The following is a 21,646-nucleotide window of genomic DNA, read 5'->3' on the forward strand; positions in this document are numbered from 1 at the left end:
AAGCATCAACTCCCATATGTGCCTTGACCAGGCAAGCAGGGTTTCGAACCGGCGACCTCAGCATTTCCAGGTCGATGCTTTATCCACTGCGCCACCACAGGTCAGGCCTCCTTCCTTCTTCTTAAAGAAAATCCAGGCCCTCAGATGTAAACTTCTTTCACCCTCCTAATGATTTCTGCCCCCCAATTTCAAACTCACTGATTCTCCTCACCTGGCCTCTTAGCCTCTAATCAAGGAATACAGTCTCCTGTGAGGGCCCATCCCCTCTCCCCCAGTGGTGCTCAAGGCCTAGCTAAATCCTTCTTGTGGACTCTGGGGTTACGCTCTGTCTGGACTCTCTTCCCCCTCTACTTCCCTCCAACCCAGCCTCCTCTACCTGCTGCTGAGAGTAATATTTGTAAAATGCAATGTTTTCACTCTGTGCTTCAGACAGTGTGTGGCTTCTCCTTTTCAGTGGCTCAGTCTACTCCCCATAACATAGGTGCTCCAGTTGCAACCCTACACCACCCTCTTGCACTCTCTGCCTCAGAGGTACAAAGTCACATGCAGGCGCCAGCATGTGCGTGTGTATACACACACGCTTCTGTATATGTCATCACAGCAACCTCCCCATTTCCAGCCTGCACCTTACTCCCTGTGTTTAATACTTTCTATCCAGGGCAGATCCATCACACTATCTGTGGCTCTCTCTGCTCTCCTGTCCCAGGAATTTTGCACAATAGGTAACAATAAATGCCACTAGCCTGTGAACCAGATTTAGATCCTAATCTCCGGTCTGCCAAACTAGCCTGCCTTCTTAGCAAACTCCCCCAGCTTCTAAGGCTTCTCTACCCAGTATAGCAGCAGGGAGGGGCTGAGGAGGAAGCAGGGATGACCCCTCTGCTGCAGCAGCAGAGCCACAATCACCATTGGGCTTACCCACCAGCCTGGCCCATCTGCAGACCCTGGCTAAGTAACAAAAGGCGAAGTGTTCAGGTCTAGCCAACCCATTCAAGGTCAAATGCCCTTTAAACAGCTGCAGAAAACATCAGTGAATCATTATTTTATGACTTACGCCTTGGAGAATCCCAAGCTAGTGTTCTGTGGCATTTCCTAATGAAGGAGGCTGACTGCAGGGTGAGAGGCAAAGGGGGCTGCCAGACACAGGTGTGCATACACACTTCTTAACAAATAACATCCATTTGAAGATGGTGAGTCTCCAGGCCCTCCTGACTTTGGGGTGCGAGTCATGGATTTCTAGGGACTTTCCAAGTATGTTAAAACCAGACACCGTCTTGCTAGTGGACAAATGATGATCCTAGAAATCACCTTTTCACAGGCACAGGCACACACAGGCATGCACACACATGCACACGCACGCGTACGCGTATAGGGAAGCCGAGACAGCCAGTCCCACAGTATCCCTGAAGGCCAGCTGACTAATTGGAAAGTCCCGCGCACCGCGCTGTCGCGTCTCCACGCTGAGAGCTTGTCAGCTTTGGAGAAAGACGCGCTGGGCACGCCCAGCAGGGCAACCGCGCTGCCGCGGTTCGCGGGAAGTCGCGGGAGGAGGTGGGTGACACGCTCACGTGGCCAGGCTGAAGCCGGGAGCTGCGGCGGGGGCGGTGTTCACTGGGGACGCTGGCACTAGGCCTTTAAGGGGGCAGGAACGGCCCAGGCGCCAGGCACCCAGGCCCCTCCCCCTCGGACCCAGCTCGCCCCGCCCTCTCTCCCGCCCCCGGCCGGAGACTCTCCGGACACTGCTGCGCAGCGGGCGGGACGCTGGCGGCGGCGCGCGCAGGAAGAAGCCTGCCGGGCCGCGGCCCCGGGAACTGCCCAGACGCTAGGTCCGGAACGCGGGCCGCCGCGTCCCCTTTGCCAGGTGTGCGGGGTTGGGGGCGCAGTCCCGGGCGGTGGCCGCAGTGTGCGGGCCGGCATTTCCTCCTGCTCGCCGCTCCCGGCTTCCTGGCTCCCGGCTCCGCGTCCGGGGCCCACGCCGCCAGCCGCCCAGATCCAGCCCGCTGCACCCCTCCACGCCCCCCAGCCGGCCGTGGGCTGATGTCCTGAGCTCGCCGCCGCGGCTGCCCTAGGAAGTTGGGGCGAGGCGCGCAGGGTATGCGCCATCACCATGTCCCGCTTGGACTCATGGCTCGGTGAGGTCCAGTGGCTGTTCTTGGTGTCGCTCTTCGTCGTGGCCTTGGGTACGGTGGGCCTGTACCTGGCGCAGTGGGCGCTGGCCAGGGCGCGATCTCGGCCCCCACCGCGGGCGGCGCAGCCTGGCGAGGACCAGCGCCCGGAGTCGGACGTGCTTCTCTCCTGGATTCTGACGCTGAAGAGCTGGAGGAGCCAGTGGCAAGCTGCCTGGGTGGCCGCCCTGAATCAGGAGGCCAGACGGAAAGGGGTGAGTTTCTGTGAGGGCGTTGGTGCAGCTGCCGAGTTGGGTGCGTCTGTGGCGGGGTGCCGGCCATCAGCGCAAAGCTCTGCTCGGGAGTCTCCCAAAGCCCTTGATTGATCCTAGGTGAGCCTTCCTCGTGGGAGGGCGTCCTTGGAAGTTAGTAGAAAGGCCCTGGAGAGCTGATGACACTTGATGGGGAGTCAGGACAAAGTGATTAGACTTTACTTGCCACACATGAAGTGTGTTAGGTACTGGCTGTTGGAGAGACTTGTCAGAGGGGCCCATTTCCCATCTAGCTCATATCAGCCCTTCCTGGAGTCCCAGGTGGATTCTTGTTCCCAGCTGGACACTTTTTGCGTTTGCACCTGTTGTATGAATAACTGTGACCCAAATATGCTTCCATCTATAGGGCTGAATTTCACCAAGAATGTATTTGCAAAAGGTTTCCTTACATTCCCTGGCATATAAAATTTGTGACCATTTGTTGAGAGCCAGCCACTTGCCAGACATTGTAGTAGGAACTTTGGGTACACCTATCACATGAATCCTCACAACACCTGGGACTGTAAACACTTTATAGGTGAGGAACTGAGACCTGGAGAGGTTCAGTATCCTGCTGAGGGTCACAGCCTGTGCTTGGCAGAGCTGGGATTAGACCTAAACAAAGTCCCCAGGCTTGTGCCCTAACTGCTACCACACACTCTTCTGATTTTGTTTCTTCCATAGTTAATGACGTGGTGACTTATTTTTACTTTTAAGACATCTTAGTTTAATGACAAACCCCTGGCATCTACTATTTCCAGGCATTCCGTAGTAGGAATTAGGACCTGGTGGGATTGAGTAGGTGCTTCTCTGCCTTTGCTGGTCCTCCTTGCTTTCATGGTTCTGCATGGGCTTATGCAGCTCAGCAGAGAAACTGTGGGCCATTGGCTTTGGACATAGCAAATACAGTGCTCCTGGACCCATCAGCCTTCAAAATGTCCCAGAGCGGGCCCTGGGCCTGGTGTTTGTGCCATAGCCTTGACTCGTGTGGCCATGGGTTTAAAAAACAAGAAAGCTTGCATCTAAATGAACATAAATCCAACAACTTGAAAGAGCATGTTCTAAACTATTGAAAAATAATTGTACCTTTTGGATGAAAAAAAGGCTTCAAGGTCAGTTGGTGTCTATCTTGCTGCCTAGAATCTGTGTCCCTGTTGTCCAGAGCTGGACGTCTCCTGGTCAGGGGAACTCATCTGTTGTGGGAGCCCTAAAGCCATGTGGCCTCACATGTGGGAGCAAACACAGATTTGTTTCCTCACCAAGCTGCTGTCATTGACCCAAGATTGACCTGGTGTCACAAACTAGGTCCTGGGGCTGAGGCCACCTTTGTTGGTGGTGTGAGCTGGTGTGAGCCTTGTTCCTGCTCTCTCTAAAATTGAAAGGCGTGTTGAGTGAGTAACCTGGGGGATCTGTCCTTCTAATCCCAACGAATTCCTTCTGTGTGTGAGTTAGGATAGTCCTTCTTAACCCAATCTGCTTCATTTCCTGACAATTTTCAGTTGGTTTCAAAAAATAACATTGCCTTAGACCAGGGGTCCCCAAACTTTTTACACAGGGGGCCAGTTCACTGTCTCTCAGACCGTTGGAGTGCCGGACTATAAAAAAAACTATGAACAAATTCCTATGCACACTGCACATATCTTATTTTTAAGTCAAAAACAAAACGAGAACAAATACAATATTTAAAATAAAGAACAAGTAAATTTAAATCAACAAACTGACCTATGCTCCTCTCACTGACCACCAATGAAAGAGGTACCCTTCCAGAAGTGTGGCGGGGGCCGGATAAATGGCCTCAGGGGGGCCGCATGTGGCCCGCGGGCCGTAGTTTGGGGACCCCTGCCTTAGACCCTGCTTACAATTCCCCTCTGGAATGTCTGGTTGGTCAGGTGAAGCTGAAAACCCTGAAGAGTCTGAAGGTTTCGAAAGTAAACCTTTCACTGAATCACTGTACTCTGTGGGAGCAGGGACAGCTCTGTGTTCAGGGAATGGAAAGAGAAATTTGGCTTGCTTGCATTTCCTCTGTTCTCTGTCTGCTATTGACCATATACTGCAGGGTCAGAGACATCCATGTCTCCCATCCCTGTCTGGAAGGGAACATAATGTATAGGATTCAAGCTCAAAGCAGTGCAGAGGCTTCCCTGACAGTTTTTAGTGGCTGCAAATTGGATCTGATTGTGCTCCCTTATGCCTGGAAGTGTTGCTTGATTTGAATTCAAATGGAAGGTTTTGCAGACAAATAGGATCTGGGGAACTCAGCTTCCTGCTACTTAACTTGTCATAGGCTCTTCCCTGTCCTAGGCCATCACTGTTGCAGCACCAGTGACAGTATGAGTGAGCAGGCTGGTGGTGTAGTGGGTGTCCTGACCCTGGCAGTCAGCCCTGCAGTTTCTCTTTGCCCTCCCTCCAACTCGATTTCCACTAATCCCGGATTAGGGTTGATACTCTGTGCCCAGATAGGCCCAGAGAGCCATAGCTTAATGTCCCCCTCCAGTCCCGCCTTTCCTATTATCTCCCTGTCCAGGCTGGGGAGGACACCACTACTCAGCCTGTCACTGGGAGGGTTGGACGTGCACTGGAAGTAACAATCATATCCAGCATCTTTGTGAAGAGCGGTATTTTCTATTGAATGGAGATGGTAACTCCTTGCATTCTAAGTCTCACCCCAGCTTTGTATTTTAAGACTGAAAGGAATCCTAGACTCTTCTAGTGAAGCCCCTTCCTTTCTCAGAGGGGAGACTGAGGTCCACAAGCTGGGGAGACTTGCTGGGGTTGACCTAGACCCTGGTCTGGGTCTTCATGGTTCATCCACACCTACAGTTACATTCCCCTCTGGGCAGCAAATTCAACTTTGAGACCGTACGTTCCCTTTAACTGAGGTCCAATGAGAAAAAGATTTGACTGTTTCATGTATCATCCCTGTGAGGCTCTTTTCTCCCAAGACCCAAGGATTGAGCAATAGCCATGGAGCCTCCTTTGATTCTGACAGTGCAGGTCCCTTGTGTCCGGTGGCCCTATGATTCTGACCCTCACTCCAAAACTATTTTTAAATTAGGATGGTGAGTTGGAGAGACATGAGAGGAAACCGTTGCCACTCTGCCAGCTGGCCAGGCTGATTCAGTTGTTTGGGGAGCACAGGAGAATTGCCTAGAGAGCTTTGAAAAAACACATGCCTTCCCCTTTTGCAGTTTGGACTAAATAGGTTGGCAGGGGTGTGGAGAGTATACTGTATGTTTCACAAGTTCCTAGTGAGAGGCTACTAGATGTACACCTGTCCCTAACTATCAATCAGTTGCCCAACAACACCTCTCCACTCAGATGTTCCAAACACCTAATTCCAATTGATCTGATCACAGTTCAGTCATGGAGGACAGAGACCCTAGAAATGCCTCAGTCACTAAACTTGGAACTAATACCCTATTATCCAAAAGCAAAAGTTATGCCTTTAGTTTCTCTGCATAACACTGACATTCACAGAATGGTTTGTGGTGGCGGTCAGTTACCCCAGCGATGGTCCACACCCCTGACATCCACCTGGGAGACTTGGGATTGCCATTTTTACAACCTCTGGCAGTGAGCTGGACAGTGCTTCCCTCCCTAGATGGATGCCCACACATCGTGAGTGCTGGCCACAGAGTGTGGGCTGCTTTTGGACTTGTCAAGCCTTGGGCCACCCTGAAGCTCTGTGTTGCTTAGGCCTTTGCCCCAGGATTTTTTTCAGAGGGATGTTGTAGATGCAAATGATCAAGACTGTGGGATAATTTTTGGTTTTCGGAAAAAACACAAAAGAGGGTGTGTGAACTTAGGGCATATTATTTATAGTTCTAATTTGTAGAGGAGCTTCAGCAATTTAAAAAGTAAACAAGCCCTGGCTGGTTGGCTCAGTGGTAGAGCATCAGCCTGGCGTGCAGGAGTCCCAGGTTCGATTCCCGGCCAGGGCATACAGGAGAAGCGCCCATCTGCTTCTCCACCCCTTCTCCTCTCCTTCCTCTCTGTCTCTCTCTTCCCCTCCCGCAGCCACGGCTCCATTGGAGCAAAGTTTGCCCGGGCGCTGAGGATGGCTCTGTGGCCTCTGCCTCAGGTGCTAGAATGGCTCTGGATGCAACAGAGCAACACCCCAGAGGGGCAGAGCATCACCCCCTGGTGGGTATGCCGGGTGGATCCCGGTCGGATGCATGCGGGAGTCTGTCTGACTGCCTCCCCGTTTCCAGCTTCGGAAAAATACAATAATTAATTAATTAGTTAATTAATTAAAAATTTAAAAAAGTAAACAAAGTGACAATACTTCAGAATTTTCCTGTTATATAATGAGCTTTGAGTGGCACTCAAAAAAAGTCCAAACTCCTTAACTAGTGACAGTGGGCACGATATAAGAAGTCAGTTGGCATGAAGGTGAAGGCAACCTTGGGTAAGGGGCCTGAATAGGCCCCTCCTTGTACCATACACTGTGACCCCTACCCCATAACTAGTCTTTCTGTTGCTCAAACATTCAGGGTTCTTTGCTGGGGGAGCCTTCCCACAGGTCATTCCTTTTGTCTTGAACACTTATTTAAACTTTCTCCATATTTAACTTCAGTAAACCTTTTGGAAAGTTACCTGGTCCTCCCATTCTGCCAAGAGGCTGCCCCACCTCCACCTTAGTAGCCTGTGCTTGTGCCCCGAATTGCATTGACACATTGTGGTCACTTGTGCCTCATGGGATTGTGAGCTAGGCCAGAGCCCTATCTGTCCAGGCACAGCCCACCTGGTGTCCAGCTCAAAGCTGGCTCGGAGCAGGTTGTAGTTGGGGTGGGGGTGGGCATGGGCTGAATGGCAGGGCCAGTTAGAAATTTGTCACTGGTTGGGGAGAAACACTGGTCATGTGTATCACCCCATCTGGACACAAGCCATCCCCACTTGGGAGCCAGCCAAGCCTGGGCAAAACAAGCTGTTTAATGTGCTTTTGTTTTTCACTTCTAAAGAATCAACATTAAAGGAAGCTCACTGATGACTTTGCAAATTGTCCATATGATTGTCCGTATGGAACGCAGGAGTAGGCGCCAGTTCACATTATTCTTTGTACTCACCCATTCTCCCAATGGGACCAGAATTTGGGGGAAGGAAGAATGGGTGTAGTGTTAACTAAAATTCCACCAAAGCTAACTTGATTTCCTTGACTCCTATCAACCCCTCGTAGGCTGCTGAGTTGGAAGGGAACTTCTTGAGCCAGTTGGAAGAGCTGTGTTCACTGCTCAGGCTGAAAGTTCTGGGGCTGTGTGACCTTAGGCAAGTCCTGACCTCTCTGTGCTTCATTTATAGAAGAGGATAAGTTTGGGTTCAATCTGGAAAACAATATACTCTGGAAAAGATAAGACCTATTTGAGGCATTTAGCATATAGAGTCAATAAAGGTGGGCTGCTTTCTTGTAAAGTCTCTTTTAAAAAACTTATTTTTTTGTTGCTCTTAGATTTACAGAAAAGTTGCAAAAATAATTCAGAGAATTTCTATATATTCTTCACCTAGCTTCACACCAGGTGTGTACAATGATCAGAAACAAGAAATTAACCTTGGCACATTGTTACTATAAGTTACAGTAAAATATTAACATTGTAACAGGACAAGAAATTAACATTGGCACCACATTATTATGTAACTATAATTCATGGTACAATGATATTAATGGTATAACAAAACAAGAAATTAATATTGACACAATGTTACTATAACTCATGGTACAACGATATTAATATTGTAACAGTAAAAGACATTAACATTGGCACCATGTAACTATAATTCATGGTACAGTGATATTAATGGTACAACAGAGCAAGAAATTAATATTGACACAAGGTTACTATAACACATGGTACAATGATATTAACATTGTAACAGTATAAGATACTAACATTGGCAATGGTCTAACTAAAGACCTGAATTTCACAGATTTTCCATCAGTATCCTTTTCCTTTCCAGGGTCCCATTCAGGTCCCACATGGTGTTCAGTTGTTGCTTCTTCTTAGTCCCTTGAACGGTTTGGTAGTCTTTCCTTGTTTTTCACAACCTTGACAACTCTGAAGAGGATTGATTATTCTTTTGTCAAATGTCCCTCAACTTGGTGTTTTTACAAGATTGGGCTGAGGTTATACAAACCACAGAAGTAATGTGCCCCTTTCATATACTACTCTAGCATGGGCTTCATGATGTCATTGTAACTCACCGCTGGGGATGTTGGCCTTGATCCCTTGGTGAAGGTGGTTTCTGGCTGTTTCTCTTCTATCTTATGTCTCTGGAGTTAAAGATATTTTGCGAAGATACTCTGAGACTGACTATACACATCCTGTTACTCCTCACAGTTGTCTCACTGATTTTGGCATCCATCTGCAACAATTACTTCTAGGGAGTTTACTTAATGATGATATTTTGTTGTTTTTGTCTCTCCTACATTTATTCATTGGAATTCTGCTGTAGGAAAGAGCTGCCACTTCTTCCCCATCTATATATTTATTAACATCAGTGTGGACTCAGGTATTTATTTTATTCTGTGCATTATAATCCAGCCCTATAGCTGTTTGTTTTGTTGTTACAGTTGTTCTTTTTGGGCCATAGACAGCTGTTTTAGTAGTAGCCTTCGTGTTCTCCCATCAAGATAGAAAGCTGTGTGTATGTATATTTAGCACTTCCTTGCTGGTTCCGCAGATGTTTTTTCTAGACTCATCTTCTGTTTTCCCCTGTCTTAGCCCTGAATTCAGCCCTTTTCCACCCAGCCCTGATTCCTTCTACTGGGGAAGTGTTTAGGAACCAACAACTGGGCATCAGGTGGGCTCATTGCTGCTGAAGTGTCATTGCTTCTAGACTTTTTTAGTGGATAGAGCTAGGAAATACATGTGTGTATACTAACACACTCAAGCATACGTCGGTATTTCTCTGTCTTCCTGTCTGTCACAGCCATGACTTCTGATCCTTTGGCCTTCGGTCAACAGCATAGAGTTTATTTTATATTCCCCTGTCCATATTTTAAACTTTATTCTTAAGGAGGGTACTTATTATCTGGGACATACTTATTTATTGGGTCAGTTCTGGCATTCGCATGGCGTAGTTTCTGAATTGCTAACCTGTTCCCCTGTGAGAAACACATTTACTGCCTAGATTACAGCATTTATGTGCAGTCAGGATATTGTTTTGTGAAGTGTCTTAGGTTAGACCTGTGTTTTCCCTCCCCTTTCACAGTTATGATATTCATTTATAATGCAGTTGGGTCCATTTGTTAGTGTTTATATTCCACCTGGGGTTCTTCTCACGTCCTGATTAAAGAGAGAATCCATATTCACTCAGTGATCTGGGAAGCCACCCTTGTCCCATGCCAAGTTTGCACATGTATCTGTATCTGTTTAGGACTTCTTGTTCCTGTACACTGGTCCATTCGCATGTGCATGCGCCAGTCCACATGTTAGGAATGTGAGGGGTCTATTGTGTGTGCTGTTGTCTAACAGGGCTTGTCCCTTCATGGTTTATCTTTTCTACTGTTTTCCTGGTGGTTCCTGATGTTCCTTTTACAGCTGGATGTAAAGTCTGGCTTTGGTCTATGCGGGGTAGCATCCGGAGTGGGGGCTGTCTGCTTGTGAACAGTCTGGGAGATCTGGGAGTTCGTGGCTGGGTGTTGTGCACACACTAGGCTTCCCGAAACTCCAGAATTAAGCAACTGGAAAGGGAACCTGTGTCCTTGTTTTAACTTAATAATTTATTTCCTTTTTGAGACCATTCTTGGGCATTAACTTTCCTGGCAGAATCTTCCCAGAGTTTTAATCCATAAGGTGCCCTAGGTATGAGCATATGAACTGCACCCACCGGTTCCCAGGGTAGGATGCTGCATCCAGGCTGCACACGGCAGTGGTGGGTCTTTAGGCTGGAACAGAAGGTACATTGTTTCACTGTGCTGTCTGGCAGCTGTTACCACTCCTACTGATGGGTCACTTCCCTGCCTGGTACTGGGCGCCATGCTGGGGCTGTTCTCTCAGCCAGCCGGCCAAGTACACGGACCCATGTCATCACCAGGCTCAGGGGGTACCCCTGGTCAACAGGTCACCAAAATAAGCACCAGCCGTAAGGAATGTCAGTAGAGCAGGCAGAAACTGTGATTTCATCCCTCTTGGGGAGTAGATTTAATTCTCCTCTGATGATTTGGGGGTGCTGAGATTGGCATTGCTAAAACAGGATGAAGTTCGAAGCGTGTAATTGAAAGTGTTTTGTGCCTATTAGCTTTGCTCTGGATCATGGGGCATTCTTAGGAAGTAGCTTCTGATGACAGCCCTGATGACATCATCGCCTGCTTGTTTGTGCTGTGCCTGTCAGAAGAGCCTGGGTGCCTTGTGCAGAATTTTATTTTCCCACCCTGGTCACGTCTTGTGGTTGGAACCAGCTCACCGCAACGGAGAGTCTCTGAAATAGATGGACAGTGGGGGGGGGGGGGGGCAGTTGTGAGCTGGAGGTTTCTCTTGCAGCACCCAGTCAGAACTTGCTTGACTGTGATGCACGTCAGAAAGGGTTTTAAGAAGAATTCTGTTCCAGGATCATGTCATTGGCATAAAAGTGTTTGGCCTCTCAAGAGAAGTTATTTTAAAAAGGACAAACCTCATTGGCTCTCCAAACCCTGATTTGTTCTCTCATAAAACATCCGTCTTGTTGTCTTGGGGGGGGGGTGTCAAATTAATTTAATTGTACATCTCTCTCTCTTGGAGATTTTTAATTGCAAGAACCTAAATGGACATCAGCTGACAAGCCACGGGGGAGTTTACGGGAAGGATGCAGGAGGATGCACGGAACTGAAGGCAGGGTTGAGCCAGGGGGCCTTGGAGGCAGGAGCAGTAGCTCAGGAACACTCCTTGAGCACAGCCACCAGGCTGACTCATTTCCAGCCAAAGAGACTCAAATTCCAGGGAGAGGCGGCCAGCCCTGGGGGTCCCTGCCCACCCACCCCTCAGGTGGTGGGAAAAGAGAAGGGGACACCTTAATTTAAGTACAATGCCAGCATCCATGGGCCAGGGAGAGGTGATGCTCTCAAAACAGAGAGCCGTCACCAGAAGAAGGAGAGAATAGAGCCCTGGAATCTGCTATGCTCAGCCAGATTTTGTGCGGGACCCACAGACCCACAGATCAGCACACACACCTCCCCAAAGAGCCCGTGTTTCTGTACACTGAGAGCGTGAGCATGCAGAACACCCCTCACCATCATAATTGTGACTGCTTTGCTCTGATCCTGGTCTCTGCTTCCTATCCTGGTCCCATCACCGAATCTGCCCCTGAGCGCAGTCCAGCCTGAGCTGGTTCACTGGTGCATGCACCTACTGATATTTGACCATTACTGCTGCTTAGAAGCACAGGGTTAACTAAAAGAAGCCATATTACATTTCCTTAGGTTTGCAGAGCTTTATAGCAAGTACATAATCTTCTCTACAAAGCAGGCATTGCTGCTGTGCATGCGTCTCCTCACTGTGCTCTTCTGTTCCAGGGCCCGCTGTCCCTTTCCTTCGAGGAGGACCTGCAGCAGCAGCCCCTGGAGCTGGCCGTGCAGCGGGTCTCAAGTGCGGCCAAGTCAGCCCGGGAGAAGGTGAGCTGGCTGTGGTGGCCTGTGGTGGGCCTTTCCTTACTGAAGAAGCAAATTTGAAGTTGGTGGGGGTGGCTTACTCTTCTTAGTATTATTGAAAATGCTGACATTTTATAATAAAAAAATATCTGCTCCATCAGCTGGTGAAAGGATACATAAAATGTGGTATATTGATGCAATAGAACATTAGTCAGCCTTAAAAGGAATGAAATTCTGACACATGCTACAACATGGATGAGCCTTGAAGATATTATCCTCAGCTGGAAGAAGCCAGACACAAAGGGCCACATGTTTTAGGATTCTGTCGATACGAAATATCCAGAATGGATAGATAAGTAGAGACAGAAAATAGATTAGTGGTTGCCAGGGCTGGGTAGGGGTCGTGTTTAAGGGGAAATGGTGATGGCTTGTGCGGGTGTGGTTTCTTTGGGAGGCAATGTAATTAATGTTCTGAAAGTGATGGTAGGGATGGTTTATATAACTCTGTGGAGTACATTTTTAAAACATTTAATTCGATAGTTTAGATGGATTATATGATATGTGAATTATTTCAATCAAATATATACATTTATATGTATGTATATTTATGTATATATTATGCTCTATGTAGAGTCATTTTACAGTTATGAACCATTCACAAACTGAAATTACTTGTTAGACTGGTCAAATACCATAATTTTAATGGTTTTTTAAATGGAAAGTATCTATAAAACATATTAAATAACTTTCTCTTTTTAAAAATAATTTAAACCTTTTTTCAATTGATTTTGAGAGAAAAGAAAGAGAGAGAGGAGAGAGAGTGAGAAGCATCAACTCATAGTGGCTTCACTTTAGTTGCTTGTTGATTGCTTCTCGTACATGCCTTGACCTGGGAGACTCAAGCCAAGCCAGTGACTCCTTGCTCAAGCCAGTGACCATGGGCTCAAGCCAGCAACCTTAGGCTTTAATCCAGCAATTTTGGACTCAAGCCAGTGACCTTGAGATCATATTGATGATCCCGTGCTCAAGCCAGCAACCCTGCACTCAAGCTGATGAGCACATGCTCAAGCTGGTGACCTCCAGATTTGAATTGGGGACCTCAAGTGTTCCAGGTCAATGCTCTATCTACTACTGCACCACCACCAATCAGACTAAAAAACTTTCTCTTAAATACAAGGCTTCCCTTGTGTCTTTCTACATTTTATTATTCAGTTAAAAGCATACTGTGTAGCAGACGGTGAGGAAGGGACATCTTTGTGCTTTGTAACCCCAGGTCAAGAAGCACAGCATGGCCAGCCCTGACATCACCCCCCACCCTGGCTCAGCTAGAGTTTATTCTTCTGTATGTACAATTTTATAGCAAGCTTTCCCTTTATAGGACATGGCAGTTTTGAGAGTCATCCAGATCAATGTATGTATTGCAAATGTAGAGCAAATCTATTCATTTGCTTCAACTACAGTTCAGAGTTCTGGATGGACCAGAGCTTCTTTCTCCATCCTCTATTGATGGATTATTAGGTTATTCTCTCTTGTTCACAAGTGTAATAAAGCTGTAGTGAACTTGAATGTTAATATCCTAACCTCTCAGGCACCAGCACAGGACTGTGTCAAGGGAAGACAAGGAATTGCCAACAGTGTAGGCGTGTACCTTTCAGCTCAACCACGTTCTTTAGAACTGGTCCCCAAAGAGCTGTTCCACCTCACGCTGCCCAGCAACACAGGCAAGCCTCTTTCCCATCCCCTTGCCAAGAGAGTCACATAGCTACCTAATCCTGGAACGAGGGTGGGGTAGTCTCTGGAAGATCCTGGGTGACAGGAGGAACCAGCGGCAACAGCACGGGATGCTCTGACCAGCACAGCCTGTAGCGCTGGGAGGGGCCGGGCAAGCATGGGGTCTAGTGCCCAAGTTTCACAAATGGGGGCGTAAGGCGCAGACCCTACTGAGGCCCCTGTGTGAGCAGTACCTCCCAGTGCATTGAGTGCCCCTTTTATCACAGGCACATAGGGACTGAGTCCTTTTGTGGTGGGCAGTTTCTGTTTGGTATTTTCTGCCACTGTCCCAATTAGGAGAGAAACAGTGCTCCGGGCCGGCCAGGAGGTGTAGAGGAGGGAGCTGGCTCTGGAAGCAGCAGTTGACCATTCTTGCTGTTCTTGTTAGTACTAGAAAAAAGGGGAGGGTTCAAGTATGTTTGTTTCAATGCAATTACAGAACTAGTGCATGCTCATTAAAGAGTTGAAAACAATTTAGAAGTGTAGAAACTTTCCTTTTTTAAAGTCTGCCCCGAGCCCTGCTCCCTCAGGTCCCCCAGGCTGGGACTGCTGACTGCTGACCACAGGGTGCCCACAGAGGCTTTCACTGCAGGCGGGTGGGAGAGGGCGCACATAGTACTGTTTTGTTTTACAGGCATCTTCAGGCTCTTGACTTTTACATTTCCTCAGCCAGATGAGGAAATGAGAGCTTGTCATTGCCTGGTCATGCCGTGGCCAGTGCTGTCCCCTTCGGACAAGCTGGCCGGCCAGTTGGATGGACAGGCCCTTGGGGCTCTGCACAGTATGGGAAAGTGGGTGTGGTGGTGGAGTGTGTCGCAGTAATGCCTGGCAGCCCGGGGCCTGTGCATGCCCACCAGTGGGGACACCCTGCCACTATCTGCCTGGCTCCTGGGAATTTGAGAGTAGGACTCATTGGGTGCTTGGATCCTGTATGTGGCCTTTTCCGCTCTGGGACGAGCATCCTGGTCGACCATGGCACCTCACATGGTGTCCTTTTGCAAAGGGCTTGAGCCAGGCTAGTCAGTTTCTCTTGTAGTGTGTCTGTGGTGGGTTTTTTTTTAAACATCCGTGCATTAAACGAAAGTAAGCACACAAGAAGGAGTGTTCTCGAGCTGCCTGTCAGGCAGGACGCTGACAGTGCTGGCCTCTGTCTCCTTTTAGGGCCTAACCTATACCCCCTAACCCAAGGATCCCACACTTAAATTGAGTCCTCTGTACTCATCATCATGCCTTCTCTCAGCATAATTCTTGAGAAGGAACAAGCTGACAGAACCAGAGGCTCACACACAGATGTTGTAAAATAACTACAAGTGTGTGATTTCAAGGACATTGCTCTCCCCTTCCTAAATTCTCTCCACAGTATCAGAGTGTAGCTCTCTTGTCTCTCTAACTCAGCCGCAACACAGTTCGTGTGGATGGCGTTTGAGCTAGTGACAGAGACAGGCCTGCCTGGACCCACGGTGTCTAATGAATAGTCATGTCTTTGATCACTTAGCTGAGAATAGGAGCTCTGGTCTGCCTTTGGGAGCATCTTCCTGGTGTGTCTGTTCTTGAGTCTCCTCACGGGCCCCCCAGGAACAGAATCTGGCCTGCTCTGCTCTCTGGCTACCCTCCACTTGGTCTTTCTCCTGCAACCCCTGAAGATCCCACATGCCAAAGTCATTGCCTTTTCAGACATCTGGTTCACCAGCAAGCCTGCCTCAGTGTCCTGCACAGAGTGGGGTCTTGCTTAGAGCTGTCATCCTGCAGGAACTGTGGGAGGTGCGGAGCCCACACTTAGAGCTGTGGCATAATCGGGGCAGCCTGAACTGCAGTCACAACACTTTGGACACCAAATATGTGGCGTTTTCTTCTACGCAACAACCCATTCTCCAACTTTCTGGACACCAGTTGGGTGTTTAGAAATTTAGTTCGATTTGAGTACTGACTGGTGCAGGACCCACAGGGTAAGGGCTCTGCCCCTGGAGACTGTCCCCATGTCCAACACGAATTTCAAGTCAGGACCATCTATAGTCTGATCAACTGGCTAAACCATCTACCTCTTCTCAGGTTTGATAATTTGCTAGAACAGCTCACAGAACTCAGGAAAGCCGTTTACTTATTGTTATCAGTTTGTAACACAGGACACAACTCAAGAACAGCCATGCGGAAGAGGCTCTGGGGCGAGGTGAGGGGCAGGGCTTCCATCTCTATGGGCACTGCCCTCCCCAGCACGAGGGGATCATATAGAGGTTCCATGACATAGGCTGGGTTGATTAAAATCAATGGCCACTGGGGTTGAATTTAATCTCCAGCCCCTCTCCCCTCCCAGGAGGTTGGGAGGAGGCTGAAAGTATGAACAAGTATGAACTCTCTAGCCCTGTCAAGGTATCACTGGTGATGGCCCACCTGAAGCCACTAGCACACAAAACACACCTCATCACTTGGGAGAGTCCAAGAGTTTTAGCAACTGTGCCAGAAACTGGGGACAAAGATCAAATATTTACTTAACACAAGCAGCTGCTCTGCAGGGGCTGTGACATTTTCCCAAAGAAAGCCTCAAGCATCCTGTCACCAGGGCTCCTGTGTGCAGCACACACTCTGCCCAGCCCCCTCCCCCCTGGCTCTGGTGGCCAGCGTGGGCTGGGTGGAGAGGCATCCCCTCCCCCTGGGGTGCAGCAGGGAACTATCACCTTTCATCTCCCCTCAAGGGGCTCGCTCTGCCTGCTGTCCAGTCTCCGCAAACCCTGAGTCTTCATCTGTTTCCCAGACTGTAATTATGCTCTTAATGCAGCGAGATTCTACCTCTGTGCTCTTGCCTCACGTCCTGGGAGAGGCTCACTCTAGAATGTGTGACCCAGAAAAAAAGAGACCTTTATTTCAATATTGCTGGTGGCCCATGAGCCAGCTCTTCCTCCTCATGATGCAGCAACAGCCCCTCCCAGCCTGTCCCGGGGCTCCTGAGCCACTTTACTGGGCTCTCAAGTCCCACTTGCAACTCTGTGCAGGTGGGAGGTCTACCAGCACAGCCTGGAAACGCCTCATATGTGAAACGGGCTTCCGGGCTTGTGCAGTGATAGGTGCTTTGCTGGGCTAGCCATGCACTTTTTTTTGTTTAGGAAGCAGGCTGAATGTCTCTCTGAATGTAGCATTTATTTGGAAAGCTTGCCAGTTAACATGCTGGGAGCAATTTTTAGAGATTGGCAGGGTCATTGACTTTTCTTGGTGTGAGGCCTGGTGTCCTGTGAAAAGCATTCAGTCTCTTTGATTTCAGCACCATTTGTAAATAAATAGAGACTTCTAATTAATGATCAACTGGGGGTTACAGTTTTAGGTCAACGTAATGACCCAGCCAGCATGGGGGCCCAGCTGTGAAGTGAGGGGTACGGTTGGGTCTGGGCTTGTTTGGGGTGCTTCCTTCCCTCCTGAGCCGCAGGTGCCATGTGTGTAAAGTATTAATTCCTCCCTGGCAGGAATGTGAGGCTGCCAGCCCATGTGGTACCCAGCATGACGCCTGCCATGTCGTCATTCCTGATGCTATCAGGTGTGACCAGCCCTGGGCGATGGGCTCGTGTTCATTCTTGCTGTGTTCCAACACTCCTCTGCCCGAACAAGTATCACACCCACTCTACAGTGGAGAAAACTAAGGCAGAGAGAGTCTAAGTAGCTTGCCCAAGGTGACTAAGAGCTACTAAGTAGCAGAGGTTGGATTTGAACCCCAGTTGCCCCTCCAGAAAGGAACTCCAATCGCTGCACACTGTAAACAGCATCATTACTATTATTTTTGTGTTTTTAGTATAATTTCACTTAAGCCCTCACTCCTACCCTCACCAGGAAAGAGATGTTGAGGATGAGAAAAGAGAATTGAAAGGCACTAACCAGCCTTTTCTTCCATAAAGCCAGAACAATACAGAATTGGACGACTGCCTGGGGTTTCCCCAAAATCGTTCTGCATTGTAGGTCAGGGAACCCCATGGCAGGTGCTGGGTATGTATCCTATATTGTGTGCATATGGTATTGCAGGAATCAAAGGAGGACAAAAATGCCCAGACAACTTGATAAAGGAAGTAGAATTTATTTAGCTGGTGGAGCAGCATGACCCCAAAAGAGGCGGCAAAACACGTGCTCTCCAAGTTGATTTTCTTACAGGTTATATACCTTTACAGAATACAGGTTTTCATGCAAGGGGCTCGTGATCCCTTTGTCTAGAGGTATATGTCACTCTCATGACTCCAGGATGGGAGGGTGAGTTTAGGTGGGTTCAGAGGATAACTGTTGGAATTTTAAAATTAAGGTATGTAAACATTGTTTCTTAAAAGCTTTTGAGAAAAGAAAAGGGGAAGGGATTTTCAGATAAGTTCTATCTTCCTTGCTTTGTGTAGCAAGTGGCCCCAGTTACCCTTTCAGAGAACTATATGAAGTAGTTAATCTATAACTGGCTGACTCAGTTGCCCCTGCAGGCTCTCTTCCCTTGCATTCTTCTTGTTTCTTCCTCCTCAGGGACGAGAGGTGGGGGCCTGAGTTTTCCTTCCTTAATGGTTCTTTCTAAGGCTGCCTGTTATGCATTTCTATATTGTGAGCTTCTGGGGTCTCCTCTGCTCTTTCCAGACTTCAGTGGGTCCCTTGGTTTGCAGAGTTACCCTGGTTCATAATTGTTCATGTTTGTCTTTCTAGTTGCAAGGAGAATGCTTAGTTAACCTCTTCTGTTTTTCTTTGTTTGTTTGTTTTTTTGTCCCGCTTTACTCCCCTCCTCTCCACCCCAACCCTCTGGTAGCCACTTCACTTTTATCTATGTCCATGAGCCTCAGTTGTTTTTTGTTTTGTTTTTTGCTTTGCCTGACTTGAAATTCCATGTACTCCATTAACCTGGAATTTATGCTAAAATACTAACAGGTTGTGAAATTGTTTTGAACTAAGTCTTTCCGAGGGTAGGTAGAGATTACTCCTGGGAGGGCCACCTGTTTGCGTGGGTTACAGTGTATGGAATTCTGGGCTCAGTAGCTGTCGAGCGTAGTCTGACTTCCCCTGGAGAAGACAAGGGAAGAGGACCCACAGCCAAGCCGTGGTTTTGTTTGTGTGTTGAACACAGAGCATGGTGTTAGGGGAAGGGTGTAGCAGGGTGACCTGGCCCCCGACGAGAGCGCTCATACACAGCCTGGAAAAGACCCAATTCTTTGCCCTTCATCTTAAAGGAAATTTCTTGCATGTGTTTCTTCATGCACAGAGTCAGTGAAAGAGAACTTCACGTTTACAGATTTTGAAGTTAAAGAATGTGCAGTGAGATTGTGTAAAAAGTGTACACCTTGTGGAAGTGTAATGTTACTGAAAGCTTTGTTCATTTTAAAGTGTCCCAACAAGAGAGGCATGCCCCTTGAACGTGGACCCAATGTTCCCTGGGCTTCCCTCTTGTTTCTAGCATTTGTTCTCTCCGTCCACTGGGAGAGTTGTGTACAAAAACCCACCTTCGGCCACATATTGTGAATGAGTGGGCAAGTAGGATTAACTTGATAGATGTTCTGATAGTGTTTAGCCCTAATGGATATTACCTTTAAAACTGAGCCTCTGTTTCAGAATAGAAACAATATTTTAAATCAAGTCCACGCTATTTTAGGGATCCTTACAAAGCCCAGGCTAGATTGCAGTCGGGAATGAAATCTGATTGGGAACTCCGAATGATTAGTGAAGGATCTTTCCTTCCATTTTATTTTAGAGTTCTGTTCTCAGGATGTTACAAAGGATGATTCAAGTGAAAAATATTCAGTGACATAAACCTTTATGGATGCGTTTTTTCTCGGCACTGTTCCTAGTTCTTTTGAAGGCAAAGTAATTAAATTGTTGCCAGTTCTCCAGAGTGTTCTAAGAGAAGGAGCTGAGGCAGCTGTACAGGAGGCTTAATTGAAAGGAAAAGCAGAGAGAGTACAATGGGGTGTGAAGACTTTAGGGGACTTTCTGGTTGGTAAGCAATAGCAAAACTTGGGAGTGCCAGGCCTGGAGTTCTTTGGCCTAGTTTTAAACAAAGGAACACAGTTTCAAGATAAGATCTATTTGTATAGGTCTGTGGGTATTTAAGGGACAAGACCTATTTGTATAGGTCTGTGAGTATTTAGGGCTTGAAGCTGGAGTCTGTCATGCAGGTCATGATGCATGACAGTCTGATGGTACCTTCACTATTGATCCTGGGACTGGACTAGTGATGCCCTGACCTTGATCTATCTGACCAGATGCTATGGACCAAAAAAAAAAAAGATTCTATAGAAAAGTAACCAGTGTGATCATAAACTCCAAACAGGACAGGTTGTGGTGGGTAGTCATACCCCAGGTATATACCTTCATTAGTAAAAGGCTTATCTTTGCCTCAGCAAGCCATCTCCATTGTTTCTGTGTGTCTAGGTTAACACATCTTTGAAATGCCTCTTTTCAGACCATTCCTTCTAATGTGTGACCACCGTCAAGGGAGCACATAATCTTAACTCTCCTATAATCCAGTCCCACCTTCCATGAATCTTCCTTATGGTCCCTTCTTACTTTCCAACGCATAAAGGAGGGGGCAAGCAGCCATTCCAGAAAGCATTGATCTCTGTCTGTTGAGATCTTGCTTCCAGGTGTAGCCTCTGTTTGGCTCGACAACATTTTTGTACAAATTCTCTATAGGTTTGGATGTTACTATGTCAACATGTTTCTTGAGTTCAAGACGCCTACTGTCAGGACCCTCACCACTTGCAGCCCACCCTCTGTGAAACACTCTCATATGTACAGAGGAAGGGGATTCATCAGGAACACACCAGCTCAGCCTTCTTTTGCATGTTGTTGGGGCTTTCTGAGGAACTAACATGGAAGCTTCTGAAGGAGTTCCCATGAAACCAGAAAACATAATGGAGTTTGTGCCGCCTGTCACCAATTCTGAGACAGAGGTTGAATCTTTATGGGTGCTTTATTCAGATGGCCAGCAGTCTGGGAAGATGTGGGCTACATTCCCAAATTATCTCAAACCCCTTTCCCCGGCCAACCTTCTTATAAAGGGAAGAAAAGGGCAGGTGAGGCTTTTGGGATTTCAAGGGAGAGTTAATCAGATCATAGTCAAAGTTAATTGGATCATAGCAAGAGTTCTGTCCTTGGAACACAAAGGCTTTGCCTGCAGTCCCCTGGGGCACTAAGGTGGCTTGCTCACAGATGTTCAGGTGTCCGTTCTTGGAGCAAAGCTTTTACTTGTGTTAACCATTAATGCCCACTGACCATAACCACAGCCACCATTACTCAAGCTTAAATTTTAGCTCTTGAGTTACCCCTATCATAAACACAGTGTATTTGGGGCCAGGAGTCTCAGAGGTCAAGATCAGGGCTTCTATCTGTTCATTGATATTTTCGGAGCTGTCAACCTTGGACATCCTGGCCACTTAGGAAAGCTAACTAGCTGGGATTTTGAACCAGGTGATCCTGTCTCTGCTTCTAAGAGGGGAACCCACTGGGGTGGCGTGGTGTTGCCACTGTTCTCCTAGGCTGAGGGATTTAATCCCCATTGTAGCTAACACCTTAATGCACTAAAAGAAGATTACTTATGTTTAAAAGCTTTCCATTTTGTTCTCATCCATTTGACAAACGGTCCATTACTATTCTCAGAGTAGCAGGGGCAGCGTCTGGCCTGGAAAGGATGTGGCCCTAATCGTCCCTCCAACTGGCCTCATGGGAACAGTGGTCGCATTTTGTTTTGGCCATTTTGCAGTGTTAAGGTAGGATCAGATTATTATTATTTTTTTTTTTTCATTTTCTGAAGCTGGAAACAGGGAGAGACAGTCAGACAGACTCCCGCATGCGCCCGACCGGGATCCACCCGGCACGCCCACCATGGGGCGAAGCTCTGCCCACCAGGGGGCGATGCTCTGCCCATCCTGGGCGTCGCCATATTGCGACCAGAGCCACTCTAG

General features: G+C 47.9%; 1 protein-coding gene across 4 annotated transcripts in view; it reads left to right on the forward strand.

Moving 5' to 3' along the window:
- Nucleotides 1–1,654: 1,654 nt before the first annotated feature.
- C2CD2 (C2 calcium dependent domain containing 2) overlaps nt 1,655–21,646 on the forward strand; it is a 52,893-nt gene continuing 32,901 nt past the window's right edge. For 2 of the 4 annotated variants that reach the window (XM_066259322.1, XM_066259325.1), the window contains exons 1-2: nt 1,657–2,380; nt 11,901–11,999. In XM_066259322.1, coding sequence (XP_066115419.1) covers nt 2,108–2,380; nt 11,901–11,999 — 372 coding nt within the window. In that variant the 5' untranslated portion in view covers nt 1,657–2,107. Of the gene's footprint in view, nt 2,381–11,900; nt 12,000–21,346; nt 21,452–21,646 lie in introns of those variants that run through there. The other 2 variants (XM_066259323.1, XM_066259326.1) reach the window with 2 other exon arrangements.

This window comes from Saccopteryx bilineata, chromosome 2, assembly GCF_036850765.1.
Source record: "Saccopteryx bilineata isolate mSacBil1 chromosome 2, mSacBil1_pri_phased_curated, whole genome shotgun sequence".
NCBI lineage: Eukaryota > Metazoa > Chordata > Mammalia > Chiroptera > Emballonuridae > Saccopteryx > Saccopteryx bilineata.